The 21,286-nt window shown below is 39.1% G+C and overlaps 1 protein-coding gene across 3 annotated transcripts in view; it reads left to right on the forward strand.

Annotated features, from left to right (window-relative positions):
* CACHD1 (cache domain containing 1) overlaps positions 1 to 21,286 on the forward strand; it is a 194,484-nt gene that overhangs the window by 114,304 nt on the left and 58,894 nt on the right. For all 3 annotated transcript variants that reach the window (XR_001598688.2, XM_016159137.2, XM_036234798.1), the window contains exon 4: positions 9,311 to 9,417. Coding sequence is in view for 2 of the 3 variants with exons in the window: in XM_016159137.2 (XP_016014623.2) it covers positions 9,311 to 9,417 (107 nt within the window). In the remaining variant the exon portion in view is untranslated. The remainder of the gene's footprint in view (positions 1 to 9,310; positions 9,418 to 21,286) is intronic.

Genomic DNA, 21,286 nt, shown 5'->3' on the forward strand with positions numbered 1-21,286 from the left:
GGATATGCTGGACAAAGAGATGATTTACAGTACCAGGCGGGAAAGAGAGAGGAAGGCACATGATTTTACCCTGGTACTCTGAACAGCATGCAGTTTAAAACTTATGAATTATTTATTGAGTTGGAATTTTCCATTTAGTATTTTCAGACTTTGGTTGACCACAGGTAACAGAAACCATGGAAAGTGGAATTGTGGATAAGGGGGGACCACTGTACCACTGCGTATCATTTTCAACTCAACTCGTCTGTGTCATGTTCAAAGCAATTAACGCACAAGACATTGTGCTAGATACTGTCTGGCAGACAAGGATGAAAAAGACACTCTGTACCTCCAGGAGCTCATAGGACATATGTAGAGTGAGCTAAGGCAGACCGTGTCAAGGATTATGGAAGAAGTCCAAAGAGTCTTTTAGAAGAGAAAGATTATGAGCAGAGGCTTCTAAGCACTCTGGCTTGGTGGAGAAGTAGCAGTTGAGGCCTGAAAAGTGGAAATTCTGCAGATAGGTGTGGAGGAAGGATGCTTCCAGCCAGAAAAACAGCAAGCATCCATAAAACATTGAGTGTGGTGAGGTGGAAGACACAGTAGGGGTGGTAGATAAGAGATGAACTGTAGTGAGCTCACAGTCCTCGACTGACTTGACAAACTTCTCTCGGTAAGCAGTAGGTTTAAAGCAAGGTCTGTGATTTGGGCAGGCTAATTTCTTGGCAACTGAAGGATAAATTAATTGTGTTGGAAAGGCATGTTGCTTGTCAAGTTGGGCCATCCTAATAATTCAGGGGGAAAAGTAATGACACCTCAAGGAAGGATTATAAGAAAGCAAAAGACATCCAGCGTGGTGGTGGGTTACATAGAATCTGCCAACAAGTTTTCATTGGAGATTTGGATGGGAAGGAAGATTTTAAAAGATAGGTCTGAATTTTAAATTGACTCTCTCGGGATAGGAATCTGTTAACTAAAGAGTGACAATCAGAGCAAAAGAAGATTTTTAAGAGGAAGATGGTGAATTCGGTAATATGCTGACTTTAATTTTGAATTGCATGTGGAGCATTCTCGGGAGGTGTTTGGCAAGCAGCATCATTTTATTTTCATCCCACAAATATTTTCACCCCCATAACCATGTTATATACGTGGCAGTTCAGGACAAAGGGCAAAGTTGAAATGTATAATTTTAACCTGGTAACATACAAATGATTTTGTATAAAATCATATTTTAAGACACAGCTGACCTACATGTGGGCAACTCCTATTTTTTCTTAGCCCTATTTTAAGATAGAGCACATGAAAAAAATTGTGCAAAATGTTTAACCCTGTATACATTTTACTTTTTATTATTACTGTTCTTATGAAAAATAAAGCACTGCGACTTAGCCAGGTACTTTTGCACTTAATGACTCTTGTCCTTTTCTTCTTTCGGTGTCGCAAGGTCAAATAATGTGACAAGCTTGGCCCTTCATAACTGAATTTAATTCTATTGCAGGTCCTGTTCATTCCCCCAGGAAGGCGTGTTTTGTGTTTTTGCCCTTAAAGTACTGTGTGCTGAACCTTAGTCTTTCAAGTCCTTCTCCCTGCATTATCTCAAACTTTCATCTTCAGTCCCCTTAAAAATTATAATTACCTGCAGGGAGGCAGAATGTTACAGATACAGTCTTCATGGCTATTGATGCCAGGAGGACTTGAGTTAAGCTCAAAATTCAACAAAGATTTTACAGAATGCTTTACATTTCAGAAGGCCTACTCAGTTACATTATTTAGCTTATGTAAAAGAGTTACATATGTTTATACTTCCGTAAAATAATTTCTTAGGCTTTTCTGTAAACATTATTTTACTCAGACTGGATTCTTCATCTGATCCTTTAAACAGCCGTGCTGGGGTCGATACCGTCCTCGCCTCACCTCCCCTGCTAGTGAGGAAGTAGCTCAGAGAGATTGTGTTCAGGGCTCAAGGCTGCTGGGCTTGGAACCTAGGTTTCCTGGTTCCAAATTGTTTTTTTATTTTAATGATAAAATTTTTGACCAGTGGAAATACTGGAATGGCTTACCTGCCCCTTGAACTGCTGAACTATGTATTCCTACTTAGAATATCACTTCAGGCTATTGTATGGCCCTCTGAAGCATCTAAACTGATGGAATATAATGCTCCTGTAGTCTGATTAGTTTGTTTCTCAGTCTTAAAAACATGTTCCTGCAGCACTTCTTTTTTAATTTCCATCCGTATGTGTTGGTGTATGTAAATAGATGTCTGTATCTTTAGGACTCTTGATGAGCACCCCACAGCAGAAAGCATCTGCATTTGGATCTGGTCTGCTGACAGTCCTGCTTTCTGGATTCTCCTTGTGTGAGCTTCACTGATGGAAGGACAGGAGACCTGCCACTCAACTTAGAATACTGAATTTCAGCAGTGGCCTTTTACGGACTTTGGCGAGAAGTCCTGTGATTTCCTCCCTTCCTTCCTCCCTCTGTCCCTACCTTCATAAAAAATCTGGCCTCTAAAAGATACTGCCAGCCTTAAGAAATAGACCAGAAACTTCCCATAAGCTTTTTAAGTGTTTTCTTGTGCAAAAATATCAAAAGTGTTTTCAAAGAAGGCCAAGATTTTAAAAGCATTCTGTCTATAATGTCTTTTGGGAGGACGTATCTCATAGTTTTATTTACTTTTTAATATCGGGTCAGTAATTCCTTTTGAGGTCACATTAGCAATAAGTATCCCATGTTTCTTTTACGGAACAGAGATTTGGACAGGTCTCTTCCCTCTGCATATGTGCGTGAGAGATTGAACTAGTTCATCTTCAAGGTCATCTGCTAACTCTGATGTTCTTAGTGCTTCTTCTTGGTGTCTGTGTCATACCACTCACAGTTTTCTGCTGTTTACTAACTACTCAGTATATGTGCAGGAAGAAATCACATGACTTTACAGTCTCTAGTGTCTAGTCGTGGAAAGTTTCAGCCTCTCATATTTTCTGCATTTATTCATTCAGCAGACATTTACTGAACTTTTACACTTTACAGGGCTATGCCCTGGGGATAAACATAGGAGAGGATATCTCTCTTCGTATCAGCTAACAAGGGAGAAATGTATATAAGCAAGTAACTGTAAAGTCCGTTAAGTCCTTATTAGAGGTCCCTTGGCAGGATGGCCAAGGGCTATGGAAGAGCACAAAGGAAGCCTGTGGATCCCACCAGGCCTCTGTCCACCTGCCTGTTCCCACCTTTATTTTCCTAGATACCATTCTTTCTTCTTCTTCATGCACCCCTGCCCCAACCTGGTGATGAGGAAGATAAGGATAAATGTTTAACGTGGTTGTGAATCCACTTGCGGTTCCCCTGGATGTCACCTGTGTGATCTCCCAAGCTTGTGAGAGAAAGCGGACGAAATCGATAATGCTGCCACTTAGAATCTAGACGTGAGACACAAGATCACAGCAGGGCCTCCACTCAGGGATCTGTTGGGGATGGAGAAATGGTGAAGAAGAAATATGGCTGGTTTACCTGATACTTAGACTTTAATGGAGAGAGATGCTTTATTGCTCTGAAAGCCTTACTTTCCATGGGCATTTGAAAGCAGCCCTTGTTTCTACTCTGGTTGAGTTGCTGAACCCTGAAGGTTTAATCCTCCTTACTGATAAGAACAAAAAGAATGTAGCTTATCTCTTCAATCTCCGTGGAGATGGAAGGAAAAACTATTTCTTGGAACGTGATTACGTGTTATTTGACAGCTTTTCAGTTTGCCCATTAATTTAGGTGTTTGAATAAGTAAACACAGTTGGGGGGAGTCGAGGGGTGGGGATTCAAGTATCATTTACTTTATGAATGTGATAGTTCCTTTTTGAAGTGATTCCACTCTTACCCCTTCCTCCACCATTCAAACAGAGTTTAAATATTTGCCAGTACAGATGTTTGATTTTTATCTTAGCTCTTTCTTTGTTTAACTTTATTCTCATGGGTGGTTAAGTGGAAGATAAGGGAGTTCTTGTTTAATTCTTTTCAACTGGTGTTGCTCAAATATTTGGAGAACAGACACTTCCCAGAAAGAATGAGCGGGAACCTGGTTGAATGGAGGTGAAGTGACATGTCTCCCTGTCATATATCATTGTAACCCAGACACTGTTCGCTGCTACTAGGACTGGAAGGTCTGGTAGGCTTGAGTGTTTCTCAGGTCCAGATCATCTTTAACGAGCTCCTGTGGCTACTGGTTAGGGGGCATTGCCTCCTTCGCGTCCCAGAAACGTGTGCTATTTTTAAAATGGAACCTCGGTAGTTCAGCATTGCAAGCAAGACACTGCCTTGTGTTGGAAACTGTCAGAAGCCTCACAGTATATGCTACATACCAGCTTCTGATCTGGTACCAGGTTTGATTCCAGAAAAAATGGTGGGTTTTGGTTTTTTTTTTTTTTTTTTTTTAACTTTTGCACCTATCTCAGCATTTGAGGAGTGCTCAAAAACAAGGAAACAAGTAAAAAATATTCACCACCCCATCAGCTGTCATCATATTGGCATTGTTTATGGATTCAACTATCAGTTTAAGCCTTGTGCTTCTGGGATATCCACAGGGATTTGTTTTTAAAATATTACTTTAAATGTGTCTAAATAAGACCACATTTCCCCCGCCGCCCTTGGAACTGTGGGTGTGGTTTTTGTGTGCTGTGTGATAAATCAGGCAGCCTTCACTGGAAATGTTGAGGGAAAACCAGGGCCATCCGTACGAAATTTAAACAAAGACCAAGAAAGAGAGTCAGGAAGTAAACCCCAACTGGTGTATGTGTCTCTCTTCTTTATGTCTTTTTCTTTCTAAACTGGGACTCTACTGAAAAGTTGATTTACACTGTGAATCGAGGCTGAATGAAATCCAATTGGAACTCACTTGAACACTGTTTTGATGTAAGATTCAAAGCTTCTGCAAATTTATTTTATCTTCTACATTTGCTGATCTCCTGCTTGTAAATCCTGTTGAAGGAGAATAAAAATGACTGCAGCCTGATGGGAATTAAATGTCTGAAGTTCAAAGCAGTTTGCACATCAGAGCAAACGTCAATCAAATGAACATCATGCAAGCCAGGCAGGGAGTGAATTTCTCCATGGGGAAGAGATCAAAGTGGGAGTCACAGTTCTGTTTTCTCCCTCGGGATGCAGTTTCGATCAGTTGTTCATGAAAGTAAATCCAGAAGGAAATTTTTTATTTTTATTATTTTTTTTAACTTAAGGGGCTGGGAAAGATGGAGTTATTTGTCTTGAAACTGAATTTCATCTTATTAAAATAAGCATAGAAAGCAATGATAATCCCATATCTTTTTTAAAAAAGTGAAGAGTCTGAAAGAGATTTAGATATGATTATTATATTATTACTTTTTTAAAGCACAGTTATAATTTGACTTGCCTCTTCATTTTATATGAAAATCTATTATTATACCAGTTCTTGACTTTTCCATAAACCTGGAATTATGTAAATGTGACTGGCAGCTAATATACTTCTCAGTGAAAAATCTTTTAGGTAACCCTTAAGAGTAACTGGTGTATTTTGATAAAGTAAAGATGAACTTTACATTTCTCACAGTCTCCAAATCAAGGTGAATGGCATGTTTCTTTTTATAAATTGTTATCTAAAAGGAAAGGCACACATTCGTAAAACGCGTTCCTGCCTTCGGCAAGGCAGCCAGCTGTTCCTCTAGTGCCCAGAGGTAGTTTATGAAACAAGGAAGGCTAAGCAAATTTTACTCCTGTGTTTGGAGTCTACGAACAGTGCAGAGTCCAGAAGAGAAGCAGGCCCTAGTGAATATGGAGAGTTGAAGGTGGAGAGATAATCACAGGGTTTTTGCTCTTGTAATTATTTCTTCTAGCTGGCTCACCAGCTTGAAACACACTGTTCTTCTGTATGTGTTAAGCACCATGTTGACACCTTCTTCCCTACCTGTCTGGCACATCAGTAATGTATGCAGGAATAGAATCAGAGTGAGGTTTATTTCCAGGCATTTCATGGTAAGTCAGCGGAGGAGTGTGTTCTATGGCTGAGTTTCAGCACTTGTGAGGGAACTCAAGACAGTTGAGACTACTGCGAGACATTTGTCACTTACTGTAATATGTTCATTATGAATGAGAGCTTGAATATGTGTTCAAATCTTGGTTCTGCTAATTCCCAGCTATAAACCTGGGGCTTCTTAATTTAAAATTTTTGTGTCTCAATATTCTGGTCTTAAAATATAGATAATAATAGTATTTCCATCAGGGTATGAGATGATTAGATGAGTTAATCCATGTAAATCCATTGAAATATGCTTAATGTAAGGTAAGTACTGAGTAGCTGTTAACTTTTATCATTATTAATATGTCCAGTGCTAGGTACTATTTATGAAATACTATGTATTAGGCCTTTAGGAACAAACCATTTTCTGATTTAAGTCTTAACATTACCTTATGAAATAGGTACTATTATCACTGTTTTATAGATGAGAAAAACAGAGGCTTAGAAAATGTAAGTTATGTGCAAGAGTTGTATAGCAATAAGCAATTTTAACCCAAACTCCAAGCCCATGCTCCTGACAATGACATAATCATGTTTTGCCAGAGTAGCAAAGCCTTGTTCATCATAGGTGTTCAATGAAAACACTTAAATAAAATATCCAGAGCCTTCCAGTAACTTAGCTTTCTGACCTTCCTCATTAGTCCCCAAAGAGAATTTATGTACTAGATTGTGCCGGACCTGAAAGAAAAATAAAGCCTCAAGTAACTTATAGTCCCATCAGGGGAACTAAGGCTTCTCAGAAATATGTAAGATTTTAGAGACAATTGGGAGATCAAGTGCTGTGTGTTAGGGTTTAAACAATAAGACTTTCCTAACAAGATCACTTGGCATTCACCCCTCATGGAGAAGACAAAATAAGTAAGATAATTTGCTCATTATTTATAATTTTTTAAAATTTTATTGATTAGTATTTTGTTGATATAAACGATCTAAAATCAGTCAATCCATGTCCAATATCCTGACACTATCTTAAGCCCGATTTCAAAGCAATATAAAAAATTAGGAAAAGTGACACAAGCATGAGATTATGATGGAGAATGACATTAGTAATTGTAGAAAAGGAAGGGCTCATCATAGGCTGAGACAGGAGAAATTTCAGGGAGGAGGATGAGAAGAGCTGGGCTTTGTTGAATGGGTGCAGTGGACACTGGAGAGCATCACAGTTAGGATCCAACAGTTGAGGGACTGGTCTGGTTAGAACTATAGTTTGGGAGATAGTAGGGCAAAAAGGTAGGGTAGGTTATTGATGACAAGATCTACATTGTGAAACCTTTCATGACTGACAAATGTTTACTGGGCACCTACTTTTGTTAATCAGTCACTTCCATTATTATTGTTATGAAAATGTTTTCTTTAATGTTCTTAGAGATGATCTTTTCAGTAGAGAAAAATAAAACCTCTAAAAATAGTTCCCTGGTCTCCCTAGTCCCCAGAAGCAAGCTTTCATTTCACAAAAATAAAGGGAATCTATGAGTGCTCGGAAATGGGCCTTCTCAAGGAGTGGGGCTCACAGCACAGGTCTTGGCTAGGGAAGTTCCATCAAGGGAGACATCAAGGGACTCTCTCCAGGTTTACATTTTCCCTGGGAGAAATATTCCCTAACTCTTGAGTTGCCCCTTTTAGCAAGTTCTTCCATACGTGTCACTTAAATTAAGCAGTGTGGTGTGTGACTCATCCTTGGACAGAGATTTGGGTGATGGGTTCAAGTCTCTCTTAAGTCCCTGTCTTGCTGTTTCACTTTTCTCATCTCTGAACTGTGTAAGTCTGAAAGGAGTTTGTAATTTGTATGCAAAGTTCAGATGTGAGTTGCAAGTATACCTAAGAATTTCTCTGTTCTCTTGATTGAAATCGGAAGATCCTCTGTCCTTGGTCTCTTTGATGCATACTGGAAAGTACTCTGCTCATGCAGAAAGTCATTCTACTGCTTTGTATCTAAAGGAATCTGTGTGCCGGGTTGGAGGGCTTCTTATCCCTGGAGAGCCTGTCAAAGTCAGATTCCTGGGTCTTACCCCAGACTCACTAAATGAGACTCACTAAATCTCCATTCCAACATGCACCCAAGGTGATTGATTCAGATATGGCCAGACTTTCAGTAATTAGGAACCATTCATCTGAGTCATGGTCCTCACTTGATAGGACTTCTAGAGCCTTCTGGGGGGCCTAGAACCAAGAAGACCAGGTGTTGTAGGTGTAAAAAATAAAAAATAAGGAATTGTAAGCTGACAAGGTCCTTGTAATCTGTGAGGTCAACCAAGGATAGCCTTGCCTAAGATAAAAAAAAAAAAAGATTAAACAAAAATAGAAAAATTAGTGTCTCTGTTACATTAGCCACATCTCAAATGCAGGAGAACTCTTAGAAACATCATGAGTCCTTTCAGTGTTCGAAAACTTAAATAGGTTACTTAGAAGTTCAAACATTTTTCACTTTTGTTACTTATGAATTAAATTCACTTTAAAAAATGCTCATAGTGACTAACGGTTTGGTACATTTTCCTGTTATTTTCTTGCAGATTATTGTTAGCCCTAGCATATAAGTCATTGATTACACTAATATTTATTGATTAGCTGTTAGAGTACTAACATTGTTCAAGCTCTAGTACTACCATTGGAAATCAGAAAAAAAAAAAAAAAACGTTGACCTTGTTTACGGTCTAGAAGTTGTAAGCTATGTGTCATAGACCATGAAAATAACTTTGCTACATTATTTATAAGCTTTTTGATGACTTTGGAAAATAAGTTTTATAATTTCTTTTTTTTCCAGATAAGAAAACAGAGGCTCAGAAAAATTAAACAATTTGTCCAAAGACATGTATTTAACAGTGAAAGAGTGGAGATCCAATTCCAGATCTTTCTTGCTCCTTCGTCATTCTCTCTCCTTCACTACTGTCTATTTTCATTCTTGGTCATTGATTTTCCGACATGATAATTTAAAGAATTGTTTCATATGTAATATCAGAGCTCAGGTCTGAATTTTTAAAATTTTAGTCTCAATTTTGTCAAATCTATTTTCTGCATGGTTTTATTAATAGTACCTGACTCAAATTCATTGGGAGAAAAGTTGGTTTGATAGATGATTATTTATATTTTTAGAATTGAACTTGATTTCTAAAACCTTCTAGATACAAATATTGTTTTTTTTTCACACTTCTGAAGTAACCGTTTTCATATTTAAAATCTAACGATTTTATTGTTTATGAGCTAACTTATAACCAGTATGAATTATTATTATTGGTTTATGTTTCTCAATTCAGTAACCACCAAGTAAATATTGTTGCTATTTCTTGCCTATTCTTTCAGATTCGATGGGAATTTTAATACCAATGTATCTAGAACAATCAGTTGTGATCGACTTTCTACTACTGTTAATAGCCGGGCCTTCAATCCAGGACGAGACTTAAATTCAGGTCAGTAATCTTTAGTGTCATGAAGATAAACTGTTTTCCACTATGTTCAAGTTGAAGAAATGTATTCCTTTAGACATTTTCCTTTTAATTTTTGCAGACATATGTCATATACTTAAAATGGGTTATTTCTTCCTGGGAAGTTGACACTCAAGGGAAAGCAAGAAGAAAATTGAGCTGCCATGTATTGAGCATTTACTGCAGAGCTATCTATATTGCACATGTCAAGTACCTTGCTAGGCTCTTCAATCTATTATCTCGTTTGTTAGGGGTTTTACATTTGTTACTTTAAAGGTTTAGAGACCCAGTTATCTTTGCAATAGGAGGTATTGAATTTTATTTGTATTCCCTTTTGATAATTTTTATTTGCTTTGGCAGGGGGTGGGTGGGTGGTTGGAAGAATGATGAGGAAGCTTTTCTACTAGTAAACAGTGTTGTAGTGCTTTACATTAAGGTAGAAATTTCTTCCCTGTCTTGGCTCTGTGCAGTAAAAGTAACTACTCGGGTACTTGTGTATATATAGCTTATATATAAATAAAACTCCAAAGTGACATAGTGTCTCTACTTTCTTGCTCTGGAGTCCCAGTTTATAGTTCTTACCCTTTTGTCTTGTTATATGTACTTGTCTATTGATGGGACCTAGAACCTAAAGGCTTCACCTATCAGCCTCAATCCTTGGATTTTACCAAGAAAGAATCTGAAGTTCAGATGGGTCCTAAGACTTCCCCGTTGCTGGAGAGATGAAGGATCTAATCCTTAAACATGAAGAACTATATTTCCAAAATTCTAGATCTTTTGTAAACATGCAAAACCCAAGAGAGAAACCAGAGGACCAGAGTATTTATTTCTAGAGCTCCACCCAGTCTCAGTCCAGGGGAAGAATTGTAGTCTTTGGGAATTGTGTATACAAACTAGGCAGTCTTTTAGGTCTGGAAAGATAGAACTGAAAGCTTTATGTTGTTTAAGGATCATAAAACTAACTATAGCTGCTGGCTAAATGGTTCAGTCTAACTCTGCGCCGCACGTATTGTCTAGAGCAGCGGTCCCCAACCTTTTTGGCACCAGAGACCAGTGCTTCTATGAGAATCTAATGCCTGATGATCTGAGGTGAAGCTGAGGCAGTGATGCTAGTGCTGGGGAGCGGCTGCAAATACAGATGAAGCTTCGCTTACTCACCCGCCACTAACCTCCTGCTGTGCGGCCTAGGGATTGGGAATCCTTGGTCTAGACCATATGTAATGGAGTCAGTCTTTTTTTTATTGGTCTAAAAATCTGGAGGCCTTCTGGAACAGGCGGGGTGTACTGCTAGAAAGGAAGTGAAATAAAAATATTTTTCATAAAATAGTAACCGAAGAAAGTTCAAGAAAGGCATGGAATGGGCAGAGCGTATGGATTATGGAAGTGTCCATAGCTGGCACAGAGCACAAAGCTGGAAATCGAGTCTTCTGGTTCCCAAATTCAGTACTGAGTCCTTTGCCTCACATTTGCACAGTAACACAAGACATATTGCTTTATACAAAGACTTAAGGACGAAATAGCAATCTTTGAACAGGATCAGATTTAAATGTGTCTCAGAAATACCCAATCTAATCTAATCTAATCTTACGTGTAGTTAAAATTTTTACAATACATGTTAACTTGTGAGCTCTCTATCTGAATTAATAAGAAAAAAAGTCAGTGCATTTTTCCTTTATATTTATAAAATCGTTAGGGCTCTCTCATAAACGTTAATAGTTATCTTTTAATAATGCAACAGTGAGATATTCTTAGTTCTTACTACTTTCTTAATTTTAAAGTAAGCATGCATTGCTTTTATAATCAGGGGAAGTAAAGCAAAAAGGTATTATAGATTTTTTTTTATGTACTTTCACTCTGATTTGGTAGATAATACCTTTGTCAACAAGTCTTTGATAGTAGATTCCCCAGGCTGGTGTTGAGGGTCTGGATGAAGCTACATCACTCTCCTGGCCATGTGATTGGGACAATAAGAAGGGTAGGCTGGGGCAGACCACGGGTGGCGCATGCTTACTTGGGAGCCAGAGTGACACTCCCGTGCCAGGATCACTCACCTCAGGGGGCCAGACCTGGAAGGGTCTGGAAGCTGCTGCAGCCACAGCTACATCCTCATTGCCTTATTTTGTTTTTGTTCATTGTTTCTAATAATGACCATATTGTTGAGATCTATCATCATCATTAACAGTCATGTTATCGTGCCTTTTTCTTAGTGAATACAGAAGCTATTCTGCCAGATAACGCTCTCCTACCTATGAACTAGAATGAATAAGTACAATAAAAATTCATTCAACAAGTATTGATTAAGCATGTTCTATATGATAAACCCTCTCCCCTGTATTTTATAAGCTGAAAACGAAACAAGCTTATATTCTGGGTACCTGGGGACATAGATCTTAAATAAATGGACAACTAAATATAAATGTCAGATGATGATGGATGTTATGGAGGAAAAGTAACACAGAGATGAGTCATAGGCTGGAGGAGTGGATGGAGTGGGAAGGAAGAGGGAAAAGGAGACTCAGTATTTTATATAAGGGGTCATCAATAAGATCCAAATAAGGGGGTTGTAAACCCTAAGGGTAAGTGGAAGAAGTACATGGCAGTCAAAAGCTTTGAGTTGAGAGAATGTTTTGTGTGCCCAGAAGCAACAAGGAGGCTACTATAGCTGGTTCAGTAAACAAGGATGGAAAATAGAAGATTAAGCCAAAGAGGTAGTTGGAGGCCAGATGAGCAAGAGCCTCAATTTATTATCCATTATAAGGACTTTAGCTTGTGTACTGAATGAGATAGAAAGGCATTAGGTGGTAGGAGAAGAAAGGGTTTATGCAAAGAAGCGACATTCTTTGACTTGGCTTATAACATTTACTGGATGCTGTGGCAGAAATCGACTATAGCAAGGCAAAGGTGAAAGCAGGGAGAACATTGAGGAAGTTATTCCAGAATCCAGGTGGCAGGTGATGATGACATTAATACTGCACAGTGACAGTGGAAGTGAGAAGTGGTTGAATTCTGAATATGTTTTAAAGGTAAAACCAACAGGATTTACTTATTAATTGAATGAGGAAAAAGGGCAGGGTGTGTGAGTAAGAGAAAAGGAAGGACTTGGAAGATATTTGACCTTATCGAAAAGAAAGACAGAATTGCCATTTATTATAATGGGGAATACTGGGGAAAGAGCAGGTTAGTACGGGAGGCAGGGAATCAACCTTTCAGTTCTAGAAACGTTAAATGTGAGATGTGCATTAGATATCCAAGTGGGAATGTCTCATAGACAGTCAGGTATACAAGTCTGGAGTCTGGGCCAGACTGGAGGTATAAATTTGAGGTTCATTGTATATAAGTAGTACTGAAATCATGCAAGTAAGATCACAGAGGAAATGACTGTGAGTATGAAAGAGAAGAGCTCTAGGGAATGAGTCTTGGAGACTTCACCACTTAGAAGACTCAGTAAAAGAATCTGAGAAGTCAATCTGGTAGGAGGAGAACCAAGAGACCCATCTCCCTGAAGCCAAGTGAAGAAAGTGTTTCAAGAAGAGAAAGATCAACTGTGTTATGTAGGCCCCTAAGGAAACGAGCCATTTCATTTAGCAACCTAGAGGTTATTGGTGAATTTGACAAGGATTGTTTGGCAGAACAAGAAAGGCTGATCCTAGTCAGTTCAAGCTCTTGAGAATGGAGGAGAGGAGTCGGAGGCAATAATTTCATGAACTCCTAAGGTTTGCTGAAAAGAAAGCTGGAGGCCCACATGGAGTCAAGAGACCATTTTTAAATTGAGAGAAATGACAGCAAGGTTATGTGCCAAAGGGAATGATCCTGTAGAGAAAAGCTGAGGGCACAGGGGTGAGGGGAGACCATTGCTAGAGCCATTTTCTTAATTAGGCAAAAGATGGTAGGATTCCAAGTGGGGTTCAAGAAGCACAGAGCTATTCATTCTTAGTATGAGGAGGGAGGGAAGAGTAAGTGTGTAGGGATGCCCATATGACGAGTGTAGTGTTGGAAACTTGGGGACATTCCCTTAGTGATTCTGCTTTCTCACAGACTTAGGAAGCAAGATGATCAGCTGAGAGTGAGGCCCAGAGAAAAGATGTTTGAAGACTTATTAATTATACTAAGATTATCATCTGTGACTGAGATTTTAAAGTAGAACTCAGCTACACATAATTGGAGATCCTGAAATAATGCTGTTTTATTTTAGTATTTGTTAAGCAAGAGATAGTTTGAAAAATCAGGAGGTACATACAGAGGAAGAGGATGGTAAAGGCGGAGGTATATAGTTAAAGATCAGATCTTGAATTTTGCTATTTCTAGGAGTATGTCTCAAGTAACGTACTACCTAACAAGAGTCGTTCTCTGCATAGTTGATGTAGCAATATTTATGAGGAGCTTTTGGCAGTGTTCAGGTTTGTGAGAACTGACTTTCTTGCATGCGAAGTTCTGCAGTATTCCACTGAGGCAGTGGCTGCATCCCAAAGTCCACATTCTTGAGCAGTCATTTATAACATGAGGGGAATGGTAGATGATGAAGGGTGACCTCACAGCTCCTTCCTTTCCTCCTCTCTAGTTCCTGCCCCTTCTCAGAGCAGAATTAAGGTACTTCATAGGGTATCACATGTCTGATCTCTACATCTGTAAGATGTCCAGCCTTAGGCTCTTACAGAATGTGTATAATCCATCATTGAGTCCCTAATTGATAACACAGTTTCAGATTGCGTTTCAGACTAGCTGGAAACAGATTCACATAAATTGTAAACTATTCTTAGGTTCATTTATCCAAAACTAGGTCATGTGTCCATCAATCCAGCACACATGTATTCTTTTTCTTAAGACCACCCCTGCTAGATCTCTACTTTCCAGATTGTCTCCTTGTCCCTGATTCTATTCAAGTAACTAATGTTTGACAGTGTATGTTATATTATGGTACTAGTAATGTTTTGTACAGGTTCTTTCCTGCTTTTATCCCTAGTTTCTCACTCTTTTTTTTTTCTTCAACAATTCCTGCTGAGCTATTTTCTTGTGTGTAGCCTGATCCCTAAAGAGAGTTTATTTGAAGAGTCCAAGGAAAGTTGCCTCTTGCTCTCTTGAGTTATGCAATTGAGGTGAGAGTAGAAGTAAGAGTTCATCTTTCTCACCAAAAGAAAAAGTGTCTGGACTTTCTTTATTGTGTTTGATTTAAAGAGCATTTGAAGTTTCCAACTTCGATCTTGGTAGCATTGCAGTCTTCATTGAGAAACCGGAGTCATGGGGTGTAAGGGGCATTTGTAAGTCACGTTACAGCGGTAAGTGTGCAGGAGGTACGGGTGGGCACTGGAGGCTGTAGGTTGTGCTGCTAATTTCAGTGTCTTCCTCACTGCCTTCTGTGAACAACAGAGATCAGCTCTGTGCTGTAGGCTTTTTTCTTTAAAATATCACAATTTTCTGTTAAATATGCTAATATCAACATAGTGAAAAACTACATTTTGCCTAAAAATATAAGAGAACAAAAATAAACCAAATTGGGAATTTCTAGTTTGTTTTTATGCCTGATTACCTACTCCATGATCATGTTAGTGCCGTAAAAAGCATGGTAGTTACGTAACATCTAAAAGCTGTTCAGTCACTTAGAAATCTACATTTGTCAAGGTTATGTGATTCAGTTTGCATTCATGTGTGTATCAGAGATACACATATTCATAATTAAGTACAAAAGAGGGCCCTTTCCTTCACCTTTCTATTTCTGTACTATGAGCTACTTCAATTTCTAGTCTTTCTTGTAGTTCCTCACAATAACCCTGTTATACTGATTTCAAAGGATTTAATTTGCCACATATATGCTTATATATAGACTCTCATAACACATTTGATCATAATAGATACAGCCTGTTTTTTTTTTTTTGCTTAACAAATGTATCCTGAACATTCTTTTGCGCATATGTAGATAAATATACTTGTATGTCATTGTAGTAATGATTATATGATATTGGTGAATTAACTAATCTACTCTAGTTTAACATTTAGATTGTCCCAATTTTTCACTATATCGTGTTCCCTTGAAAGATTTCAAGTGGCCCTTCCACAGTGTTAGTTCATTGCTGTATGGCAGTTGACATGTAAACTCTTTTGAAACACTGTTGTCCTTTGCTTTCCGTTTATCTTCTTTGCCGCTTGGTCCCTTTTATTTTCCTCCTTGGGCTCCTTTTCTGTTATTCTGTTCCAAAGGGTAGATGTCTCCACAATTCCTCACCTCACTAAGTATTATCTCCTTGACTGTTTTCAATTCAGTCGGCACCTCAACCCCCACCACGTGCTGCCAAATCCCAGATCTTTATCTATGGCCGGGGTCTATTTTCGATTTTGTCATGTAACCAACTTTGGGACACACATCTCTCTGTGGTTATCCTGTAGTTATCCTAAAAATTAAAAACGCAAACTTTCCTCTAAGCTTACTTCAGTCTGGGCTCACCTGGTTGCACCAGAAACTCTTCCTCACCTTTTTCCACCTGTGTGTTCCTCTTCTTGCTCATCGCACCAAGTCGTGACATCATCTTCTTTAAAGTGAAGATGAAACTCAGCTCAGATTTCATAGTTCACAGATGTGTTTTGAATCCCTTTTGTCTTATCTACTGCAAAGGCTACAAATGTAGATCCTCACTGCCTTCCTAGAAGACTAATTAATGTAGGAATGTCCCAAAAGGTTTCCCTGTTTCTGTTCTCTTTCGAACAGAAAGAAAATACCTGCTCTGCAACTCCATTTTTCAAAAACCTCTGATGTCGGTCCCCGCTGTACCTCTGAGATGAAGGTGGAGGCCTCTCAATTTTATCTTCTGCTCTTCCTTTCTTAAGCCCGCTGAGCTACACCCTCAGGGAATAACTTCCATTTCTTCAAATCACTAGCCTCGATTATACTTTCGTTCATGTTATTGTTTCATCCTAGAGTACAATGCCACCTTCCCTGACTCTTTTTGGTAAGAATTCGTTGTCTGTTGTAGCTTGTTGGGTTCACTGGGAGGCAAACCCTGAGATGGAGATTGGCAGCCTTTGGGGAAAGAGAAGAGAACAGGATTGAGCAGTGGGAGAAGACAGGCTGAGATATAGTCTCAGTGGAGTCCTTGGCCACCCCCAGGAGAGCTTAGGGGCACTGGGCCAGTTACAACTCCTCTTTATTACTTTTCCCATTGGCTCATTCTTATTATAGAGTTTTAGCTTTTTATATTAGACATCTACTTGACCTTCTGCTCCTTTATTTTTTGTGTGCTTCTTGCCGAATAGCAGGTACACAGTAAATCTCTGTTGAATGAATGAATGAAAGAAACTAGGATTACCTTTGTAATTTTGTTTCCCTATTTTTATAATGGGATGACCAAGACTTTTAAAGGACCTTACTGAAGAAAAAAATGCAGTTGCGATTTGCTCTAAGATAGTGCTATTTTCCTTAGTTTAGCAACAAATCAGCACACATAAGTGTCTGAGGTATATAGAGTGACAGAAACTGTGCAGGCGAATAATATTATTTGCATGAAACTGATTATGCTCAGTCCAAACGCACAAGTCGATAAGAAAATCAATCTATTGCTTCTTAATATAACCCATTTTATACTTTGGTCTTAGTCTCGCCATGAATACAAAAGACAAATATCCTTTCCATTCTATAGATGTAAAACAGGCCCAGAGAAGTTAATTGATTTATCTAAAGTCAGAAAACAAATTGTTGGTGTGGATATAACTAAACGTTGTGTCCTGACTGCTAATCAAGCCTCCCTACAGTAGCCTGCTTAAGATGAAGAGCGAGATCCTTCACTGTATTCTCCCTACTGATACTTCAAACCTTTTATGTCTAAACTGAAATGAGAATCTTCTGTCTTCCCACCCAAACCTCCTTCTCAAGCCAAGTTCCATATGTCATTTAACAGCAGCTTCATTGTACTTTTCACTGAAGTTTGAGACCCAGAATCAACCCTGACTCCTTCCTCGCTTTTCCTCATAAAGAGCTTCTCTCAGGTGACAACTGTATGGTAACATAGGACTATGGCAGACAGTTTCTGCCCTCAGAAAACTCACAACCAAGTCGTATACATGTGTTTGCTGGGAGAGTAGGGAGGAGGAGAAAAATCACCACACAGGTGCGGTTACAATACAGTGCTAAGTGCTCTCATGATAAAGGTAAGCTAGGGCACTTGACCCAGATTGTGAGTCATACAAGTTAAGCTGAATCATACAAGACAATAGGAACTATACAGGTGATATGCCTATGGCGAGCACATTTCCCATTTCAGAATCTGTAAGAAGTGCAACCAACACGGGTCTCTGAGTAAGAGGGAATAAATAACAGAAAATGAAGATAGAGCTAAGCCAGATTTTAATGGGCGTTTTAATATGTCAGTCTGACAAGTTTCATTCGAGGTTTGGACTTAGATTTTGATTTGACTTGTTTTTAGCTTAAAGTCAACCAACTGACAGACTTTATGCTGGGGAGACAAGAGTGTTGCGGAGAATAGGTAAGAGTGTAGTTAGCCTGGAAGAAGAAAAAAAATGGGATAGACTATTAGAGGTCATGCAAAAAAGTAAGAAGGATGGTAGAGAGAGCCTGTGATATATAAGCAAAATGGCTAGATGTGGGGTGAATGGAATGGCAACGAGTGGAGAATCAGTGTACACCACTCCTGATTTGCTTGGCTGAGAAAAGGAGAAAGGTCACTGATAATTTAGGGAGACATAGGATATAGAACAGGTTTTATCGTTATTGCTGCTGCAAATAGTTTTTTAAGTTAGGGAAACTTGGAAATGTTTATATGCTGAAGACAGACAGTATAGAAAGAAAATAAATTAAGGAAACAGGACAATGAAGTTTAATGTGTTGGTCCAGTTGTCCCAAAACTGAGTGATCATCAGAGTCACCTGGAGTGCTTTGTCAAAAATACCCATTCTTTGGCCTCCAGCCCAGACCAAGTGAACCAGGATGTTGGCTTGGTAAAGCTTGGAACTCTGTAGGTTTCAAAACCTGACTGTGTCGATCAACCAGGCTCCAGAATTCCATCTCTGTTGTTGTCTTTTACTCCTCCCATGAATGTTTAGAGCACCTGGACCTTCGGGTCCTCTGGAAGTGATCTACTGAAAAGGAAGTAGGTAGAGCGGTAGATCTTATACTGATTTTGGATTGCTGCAGAAGTTTGCTCTGGATTCTCTGAGCCCATGACCAGGCTGTCTCAGGTGAATCAAGGACAGAATGGACTGGTTATTTTTGCATTATAGAATTAGCCTAGAACAGACATGACAGACCATGAGCTTGGAATAGAATCCAAGATTTAAGGATCTCTTCTACTTAGTATTAGACTAAAATAAATACAGTGAGATAGCTGGGTCAACTGCCATTAACCGAACTTTAGCCATGGGCTTTAGCTATTATGATCACAGTGATGGAAAAGTCACTGGGCTGCATGCTCTGGATCTCATTCAGGGCTCAGAGCTTAAGTTACTCTTCCCTTTCTGAGTCAGAATATCCTTACCTATAAAATGAGAATAATAATATCTCTTTAATGAACCTCCACTTTCTGGCTCTTGCTAGCTGTTATATATTTAGGTAAATTAACCTGTATATCACTTGGTTTCCTGAATAATAAAACCCACTGTAAAAATTAACAGAAATAATACATATGGAAGACTTAGCAAAGGCCCGGTACATGGTTAACAGCTCAATACGTTTACCACTTCTGGAGCAGCATAAACAGTATCGGGGGGCAGAGGGGTGGTCCATGAAATATAGCCCCTCCTAAATGCATGGTAAAGCGATACTCAAGATGTAGCAAGGAGAAGGAATTGGAAAGATGTGATGGTGTATAATGCCAGAAATTATGTTAGGAATCCTCAGAATGTGAATTTATTTTAGTCCCCTCCAAAATGATTGCTGTTGCACAGAGTATTACTCAAAGGTGCTATGTAACTTCTGGTCTGTTGGGGAAGTGTTTGTGTTTTTATATGTCTGCAGCTTTGTGTATTTAGGACAGCTCTTGTATTTTTTATTAGGCAAACTGTGGGAGGTAGATAGCTTTGGGTGTTTTGCTCAGTGGTGTTGGGCTGGGTATCAGAAAGCCCAGAGTTCCTTGAGGTGGGAGGCAACAAGTTTTCTATTACAGGGCTTCTTTTTTTTGTCCCTACCCCTGGTGGACAATATTGTTGAGAAAAACACAATTCACAGCCCAACTACAAGCGTTTGTAACCTGTCTCTTTCTTACCAGCCTGGTGGTTTAAACATTAAAGAGGATAGACAAGGAGTTTGGGAACATGGTTAGTTTTGTTTTGACTGGAGAGGTCAATGACATTAGAGCTGGTCAGATGTAGATGGCAAAATCGGAAGGAAAATATATGGAGGTCATGGGATCTGGGTCTATATGTTAGAATTATCTACAGTTTAGTACGCTGTATGCAGTCAGATCTTAAGACTCAATAAATGAGAAGAACACCTAAAAAGGGGAAAGGCACATTTTTAGCTGCTTTTCTTGATAACAGTTTGTGTGTTACGGTTGAAGAAGAATAAGCCAATGAGTATTGCAGAACTATTTGTCTTTGCTTAGAATTAGCATAGGACCTGCAAGAGAAAGAAGCAGTCATTTTGTTGAAGGCTATGCAGAGGGGGATTGTAGGGGAAGAGCTTGCCTTTAAAGAATGAGGAGCCATCACAGGTAGGTCCTCATTCTCTAAAGGCCAACGTTAGATTTTCTCCATCATTCTCATCTGTTTCTTGGTACTCTTTGGACATTTTGTTTAGTCTTGGATCACCTACAGCTTTTAAGTCAATAGAAAGTAAAGATATTCTCTCTCTCTCTCTCTCTCTCTCTCTCTCTCTCTCTCTCTCTTAAACATCAACTTGATCAAAGACAGTGGGAAGTTTGTACTTTCTATCTAGTTGTAAATCCATGCACTTCCCTCCTGTTGGCCTTCGTTCTGTGCCCTCTTACCACTTCGGTTTCCAAAGGGGCTTATGGAACACCTTATCCAGTCCATTACTTTACAGATGAGGAAATTTTGACATTCCGAGGGGGGACATAGGTGAAGTGCCTTGACTAAGATCATCATTCACTTGTTCGCTCTGAAAATACTGAGTACTTCCTAAAAGCCAGGCATCCAGGCTCTGGGAATGTGATACACAAAACTGACTTAGCTCTTGCTGTCACGGACTTACAGCTCCTCCTCTTGAGAAACATGAATGAAATAGCTAAAAAAATAAATACATTGAACGTTACCAATTTTTTGCTGTGAAGGAAAGCACTGAGTATTCTGAGACAGCATAACACTTGAGGGATAGTCTCTCTGAAAAGGTGAAAAGAGTATTCTGAGCCTAAGGATCACCTTGGCACATTTGCAGAACTGACAGAAATAGCTCTTGATATACAGTGTCAAGAGCTATTTCTTGTGGGTGGAGGAGGGGAAAGGTGAGATTGGACAGTAGGAAGGAGCCAGATGGTTTAAGGCCTTATCGAGTTTGGATTTAGTACTAGGCGTTGTATAGTGGGAAGCCTTTGAAGCGTTTTAATTAAGCAAGTCAATGGAGAGATTTGATTTCCATTTTAGAAAGATGCGTTTGGGTGCTATATAGAAAGTAAATTTAAGGTGAGAGAGCTTGCCAGCCTTAGAGATGGGACTTGAACCCATGGCTTCTTATTCCTGGTCCATTCTGATGGACCTCAGGGTCTTCCTTTTTGTTCTTAAGTACCAACCTGAATTTAAAAGAATGTGTAAAATAGCATTGGGCCTATGTCCAAATGGCTTACTGATGCTCGCTCATGTGGACTGAAGGAAAAGACACCGACAAAGTAAAGTGTCGGCTGTATAGTTTCTCAGTGAAATAAGAACTCCTATTATCTAAAATACGCTATTTGTTTGATGT

Source organism: Rousettus aegyptiacus, unplaced genomic scaffold (assembly GCF_014176215.1).
Source record: "Rousettus aegyptiacus isolate mRouAeg1 unplaced genomic scaffold, mRouAeg1.p scaffold_m13_p_1, whole genome shotgun sequence".
Lineage (NCBI taxonomy): Eukaryota > Metazoa > Chordata > Mammalia > Chiroptera > Pteropodidae > Rousettus > Rousettus aegyptiacus.